A 6,997-nucleotide genomic window follows, 5' to 3' on the forward strand; every position below is an offset into this window, starting at 1 on the left:
GCTGCTTTCTGGGACGGATTCCAACCATTAACCTTACTAATCATGTTGAACTGACGTTCGTATAGACTCCAAGCAGACGAACCGTCATACGAACCGGGCTTCAAATTCGATTGTTTCGAGGGCAACTCTACAATACTCGCGGCAGGTACAGAGACCTGATTAAGTCCGAACGAACTCTGAGTCTGCGGAGGGAGAACATTGACAGTTCCGCGTGATTTTAAAAAGGCCAAGAACTCTGACTGAATATCTACACTAGGATGAGACGACGCGACAGGAGGCTCAACTACTTCCGAAATATCACGTGACGGAACATCGTGGCATCGCGGAAAAGAGCTAACCTGAGCTTGTCGCGAGACATGAACAGGTGGAAAATTTTTAGCAACAGGGGGAATTTCGCCTCCCCCATAAATAGCGTCAGACCTTGATTGATCCGGAATTGAATGAATGGAGGTCCTCCTTGCCGGAACCGGGACTGAAGGAAGAGAAGTCCTTCTACCTGGAGATGGGACTGGGCGTATCGGGAATTCCTGCGGTCGCTCCTGAAGCTTCTGCACACCTTGCAGGATCCCGATCAACGCCTGGGACACGATTTCTTGTTGTTGACGCTGTTGCGAGAGGAGTTCGTGCAGAAGATTCTGCTGTTCTTGTTGCTGCTGTTGTAGCAGTTGTTGATGTTGTTGTTGCTGTTGTTGATGTTGTTGTTGCTGCTGAATCTGACGCATCAGCAAATCTTGGTTTCCCTGGATGAGCTCTGCCAAGAGAGCTAATTGGGGCTGGGGCTGAACCTCAGCTTCCGAACGACGAGAAACGGGAGGAAACGCCGGTTCAGGAGAACGCTGGCACGATGAAACGCGTCCGGCAGCTCGACGCTCCGCGCGTGATGCTCTCGTCAGAGGAGATCTTTGCATTTTTTTTTTTTGTATACTTCCTTACACTCAAAATCCACTCAAATGGCACAGAAGAGATCCCACTTCTGACACCAATGTTACAACGGGGGGGAATTACGAAAGATCTAAGAGAATCAAAGAGTTCTCTGTGCGATTTAAGCGAACGCCGAGCCAAAGAAGTCTCACGAACAAGGAATATTGAGAAAGAAAATAGATGTATTTGGACACAAGCTCTCTTTTTAAAGTCTAGAGACTGACTGTTTTTACAATAATATCGGTTGACGCAGCAACCTTATTCTTTTTAAAGACATAAGAGGTTTATAAACGTCTTTTATCTATGATGACTCTTTCACCCTTTGTAACAGTATGTTACCAACGTTTTGCACGCGATAGTTGTTGGTCATAAAGAACCTCTTTTACCGGTGTGGTCAGTTGCTCGGTTGATAATTGGTGAAACTGGTAAAGCCCCCAAACCCGGCCTAACCCGGCAAACCGTTACGAAAAATAATCCAGGGTTGTCAGTCTTTATGTATCATCAGTCGACGCCCACGTATACAAAGTTTCAAGTGAATCGCATTCAAGGAAAAATACATGCATGAAAGGACTAGAGAGAATTCGGAAAAACTGTGAATATGCTAAATTTAGTCGGTCAAGTAGAAATCCTACATCAGCTTAAACAGTCTGCACTACTGTCGTTGGCTGGAGCCACCGGTTGAAATGATTCAAGGGTATCACCGGCATGCGTGTGAAACGGTGGCTTCATCGCTTTCGATACATGACTCGGCATATCGCTAGGATCGCCTGGTTACATTTCAGCCGGTCATAGAAGGTTCAGTTGTAAACACGACTGAGATCGGCGCGTATCGGCGTGACAGCAAAATGGCACCGAGCATAGATGCGGAGACGTTTAAAATTTTTGGTTTTTGGGGCAGTATATTAGTCCTAAAAATCCTGGCTATGGCGGTGCTTACGGGCCGTCAGCGGATGCGGAAAAAGGTGAGTTCGAATTTTGTCCGAGCTACTTGTTGCGTGGAGCTCTATTCCGTGATCATAATAATTACACGCAGGGATAGAAAATTATAAAATCAAAGATACATGTCAGATGAACTTGAGATCTTGGAACTTTAGGATTACCTGAAATTTAACAAACCTTTAATAAATTCAACTTTTTCAATTATTCCAAAGGTGCTAAATAGCAATTTTTATTTCAAAGTTTCGACTCAGTAACGTTACTAACTTCAGCCTCGTTTCTTGCCTTACGCCTTACTTCGGCACCCCAGCTAGAACCTTCTCAATTATCTATTTAATGACTTTTTGGCGCATCGCCTACGGAATTGTGGAATAATTAATCATTCCAGACGGTGACGATGTCGGAGCTTATATAATGTGATATAATTTCTCGATAAGACGATAAACCTTATATTTTTCAGCTATTAGCGATCTATTTTTTTTTTCATGACTGATTATTTCACAAATTATGTACACGCCAACCGGCGTTTCGGTGAATCGACGCAACTATCGGAGCTGTTAAGGAGGTTCGACCGCAACTTATGAGTCAAAATAATGTTTCAATTTTCTTTTAACTTTCAGTTATCCTAATATTTGTTAAAATTCATTAATTTAATTTAAAATTATTGAAAAAATTTAATAATTAATAATTTTTATTTATTTAATGAAATAAAGTAATAAAATGACTCGTATTTATTACTCGCCGGATTGAATAAGCAGATTTGGCAACAGCGCGTTTGATTATATCCGTTACGGAGACGTGCATGAGTGTGTAAGTGAGACATTGGAATAAAAAAAATGCATTGTCGTTACCAGGGAAAATTTAGTAAAAACATTATGTCATTTTCTGTATTTTCTCTCTCTGTAACTATGTTTCTATCCTTTTATTTTTTCTCAGCCGTTGACGCGGCGTTGCCAAATCTTTATTCGAGTAAATAGCCGTCGATAAAAGAATTAAAAAAATAAAATTCAACTCTAAATATTTCCAAAATTATATCGGTAATGTAATACTTTTATATTTTTTTTATATCTTACAATAGTTCAAGTTTCTTGTGCATAGTTTTTTATTCGTTAAAGTTGGGAGGTTCATATTGATTCATATTTTTTACGTAAGATCCGGTCGAACCTCCTTAACAAACGGTTGGCAATTATATCATCCTAGTTTACCTTGAAATAAAACCTGTCTGTGTTTTTTACTTTGATCTCACGTTTACAAGACTTTTATAACGACCATCCATGAATATCAGAAGATTGTACAATATTATTTTTCATAATACTCTATACTTCCGAATATTGTCGGCTAAATACGATTCTTCTTCAAGTCCGAAATTCTGGATAGTATAACGCTTTTTTTTAACTCTAAATGCCTCGAAATGAAATGAGTATTAATGTTTTTACCAAATTGAAATATACGTTGTTATACGACCTTATAATCACCATCTGACAAAGCTTCGGTTGCACATAAAACTGTGCGTTACCGCATAACACGGAATACCAGCGTTCAATTGCGCCTAGTAGGCAATTAATGCTTTGAATTAAGTATACATTTTTCTCGCAGTCAAATTCCTTGAAACTGGGTATATAAGGGTTGTCGAGGTCACTGATTTTAAAAATGGGGTTACATCTGAGAAATTTTCCAAATTCAAAATGGCGGATCTAATACGAACGAATAGGATCAATTTTTATATCATCAGTCCACCGTATTAGATCCGCTATTTTGAATTTTGAATTTTTATCGTCGGATTCGTTTCCAGCGACCCCAAAAACTCAAGATTACCGAGTTCCACCTTTTTAGTCCCCATAACCTTCCGACAATTACATTTATTCTGTGAAAACAGGCATTTTAAAGACTTTCTTTATTTATAGAGTTCACCATATTCGCGGAATCATCATAATCCCTCTTAAAACATCAAAATTAACATATTAGAAGTTAAATTATGCAAAAATAGAAAAACCAAAAGCGAGAGCGATATCTCAGAAACTGAATATAAATTTTGAATAACCGAATCAATAAAGGTGTCTCATATATGAGACGCTGTGCCGCAAAGGGTCAAAGTTACACCTCTAATCGACATGAGAATCGCACACTTCGTCATGATTCCGTGATAAATTGTGTTTGCAGGTTTTCGCGAATCCGGAAGACGCCGCGAGGGACAAGAAGGCAAAAATCGCATTCGATGATCCAGACGTGGAACGAGTTCGTCGGGCCCACTTGAATGACCTTGAGAACGTTGTGCCATGGTTCATAGCCACTTGGATCTGGCTAGGAACGGGTCCATCGACGTGGCTGGCCGGCTTGTTGATCCGAGTTTTCGTCCTGTCCAGGATTCTTCATACCGTCGTATATGCAGTTGTACCTCTCCCCCAGCCTTCCAGGGCAATTGCTTTTTTCCTAGGATATTTCGTCACTTTCTACATGACAGCCTCAACGATATTGTATTACTCTTACTGAGTCGGTTATAATTTTTTTACATCTGTCTTTCAATTGAATTGATTCAGGGAAAACTTTTATAACGCACTAAGTGTCAAGTTCAAGTGATGCTGTATAAACTATATTACACTCGTGTCGAATAAATATGAGGCTGAAATTTGTAAACTTTATATGTGACGATGCATTTTCACGAAGAATCGAGATTTTGCAACTTTTGTGGGATAGTGGGAAATTCTGTAAGCTGTTATAATGAAAAACACACTTGTGTATTTTGCAAACTTGAATAATTTCAAGTCATTCTAAAATCACAGAATTTAGAGATTTGTTACAAATGTTTCTTTGCGTTATCTTCACTATGCCTTGACGGGAGAAAACCTCACAATTTATTTTAAAATCTACTCTCAACTTTTGAGATAAATTCGCAACCCCAACTTGAAGACCGTGGGATCGACCTATACAAACAAAGTGGCGGGGGAAACGAATTTACCCCCATTGTTGACGGTTGACCCCGAAATGTTGCGTAATTATTCTCAAACGTGAGGGTTCACCCTCGAATACGGTTGGATGAAGAATTACATTTTGAAAAAAAGATTCGCGCTACACGTTCAGAATTTCGGGGGGTTACCCGCAACTTTGGAAACTAGCCCAAAAAAGTTGGGGGTTTTCCCGTTACAAGGGTAACTTCAGCCTCGTAAAAATATATTGCATTTCAAAATCATCATTTTATTACGTTATGTTTGTACCATAGCTATTACTATTATGTGATTTATTACTGTTCAGCAAATATATTTGGAAATGAAGTGGTTGTATCTTTCATTTACACTTACCCACATGTGATATCTTGATTTTTTCTCAGGTACATAGAAACGTAGAAATTATAGCATCTGAAAGGAAGTGCAAATATGAAGAGAGGCGAAGGATTCATCACGTACGTGGGTGTATTTTAACGAAATTATTCGTCGAATGAATGTACTCTCTGAATTATTGAAAGTCGTGGAATTGAAATTATTTTCTATTCCATTATTTTATTTGGAGAACCATAACAAACGTATTTATAAAGCTGTGAGACTGATGAAGATTAGCTGGAAATTGTAATTCAATTGTGATGGTCGATTCGGTACTGTTCATAGAAAAAGTATAGGAAACTTTATGGAATGAATTCAAATATTGTAAGCTCAGAGAAGAAGAATCATGCCGAGTTACAATGGTTTGAACAGAGCGCTAGAGCTGATTTCCCTAAGCAAGCAACCAAAGAAGCCAGATAATCAAGAAGAGCGGCTGCAAAAGATACATGTACTATTGTTTTGATAAAAAAAAGCACAAACTGTATGGGCCAAGAATCGAAGAGTAAAGGCAAAATTGAAAACTCACATTTTATCATAAATATGTAAAATTCGTACTATTCATTCTTCTATGTTTTATAGTTTTATACATTTTCAATGTGGCTCATACATATTGAGATGGCGCATCGCGGATCGTATTTCAGTTTTTCTGCCTGTCAAAACCCAATATTTTTAATAACGTTTTGCTTTTGATACTCAAGGCGTCAATTCGACGATTCGCGAATTATACTTCGGCCCTTTTGCCTTTGAATATCGTTTGAATTTGCCTTCAACGTTTGAATTTGAATTAGTGAACTCTTCTCACTTTGATATCACGAGTTAAATCAGCAGTCGTACGTCCGGATTGATTTCGGTACTTCTGCTCGCTAAACTATTGATTTTTAAAAGCGGCAGATCTTAATATTTAATTCATGTCCTGGCTTCATGTTATTCGATCGAGTAAAATGAAATGTACGTATAACTTCCGGAACGACGTTTTGTCGCGCTACATTTACTCAAGAGTTAGACATCTTGTTACCTTTGTAATTTCAATTACAAAGTTATCATTCGTCTGTAGGTCATCATAACGATAAACAGGAACAAACCGAAAGCGGAAGCATTATTTATTCTCTAACCATCCGATAGCGGAGGTTTTATTATCAATTACCAATCTGTTCCTGTGTACAATTTTCCAATATTAGAGGTTCAGTATTATACTTACATGTTCACTTATCCACTAGCGGAAGTGGAATTATCCTAAATACTCACCCATCCGAAATACACTTAAAATTGTGCTAACTTTTAAACAACCAACATTCTTACTCCAAACCCATCATATGTATTCCTCTTATCCCGTTGATTGTTTGAATAAACACCTTGATTTTTCATCACATACAAATTGTCTGTCTTGTCTGGTCAATTTCTTGCCTACGATCATTTATCTAACTCGAGATCTATTCATAGCTCGTGGTATATATACAGTCCAAACGTCCGGAGTAGGATCTTGTCACTCTCCGCTTCTGTATTTCCGCTTCGTACTTAAGTGTTATTGCAGAAAGCAATTGGCGCCCAACGACCATAATTTTTGTACAAAGTTCATGTCGCCAGAGTGTCACAATACAGACTGCAGCTATTTTTTATTATTATTTTATAATTTTTACATCAACGAAAGACTACGATAATTAGAAAAAAAAATTGGAAGGTTTTAATGAGACGTGATTTCTGACCAACTGCATCTTCTAATGATCTTTTTGAGTGGTTTAATTTTTCCGTGCCTTCACTTGGCGTTACATCAAGTGCGTAGGTTAGTGTAAAATCATGCAATTATCTGCACAAATATGCTAAACAAA

At 38.3% G+C, this 6,997-nt stretch overlaps 1 protein-coding gene across 1 annotated transcript; it reads left to right on the forward strand.

The window, feature by feature from the left end:
• Window positions 1-1,666: 1,666 nt before the first annotated feature.
• Window positions 1,667-5,126, forward strand: LOC124309583 (microsomal glutathione S-transferase 1-like). Its single transcript, XM_046773318.1, has 2 exons — window positions 1,667-1,883; window positions 4,018-5,126. The coding sequence occupies exons 1-2, from the start codon at window positions 1,767-1,769 to the stop codon at window positions 4,345-4,347; spliced, it is 447 nt and encodes a 148-aa protein (XP_046629274.1). The 5' UTR covers window positions 1,667-1,766; the 3' UTR covers window positions 4,348-5,126.
• The last annotated feature ends 1,871 nt before the right edge of the window (window positions 5,127-6,997 follow it).

Source organism: Neodiprion virginianus, chromosome 7 (genome assembly GCF_021901495.1).
Source record: "Neodiprion virginianus isolate iyNeoVirg1 chromosome 7, iyNeoVirg1.1, whole genome shotgun sequence".
Taxonomy (NCBI): Eukaryota; Metazoa; Arthropoda; class Insecta; order Hymenoptera; family Diprionidae; genus Neodiprion; species Neodiprion virginianus.

Coding starts and splice junctions, on each gene's coding strand:
- LOC124309583 (XM_046773318.1), top strand. CDS start 1,767: ATGGCACCGAGCATAGATGCGGAGACGTTTAAAATTTTTGGTTTTTGG. Junction 1,884..4,017: donor GTCAGCGGATGCGGAAAAAG/GTGAGTTCGAAT, acceptor TTGTGTTTGCAG/GTTTTCGCGAATCCGGAAGA.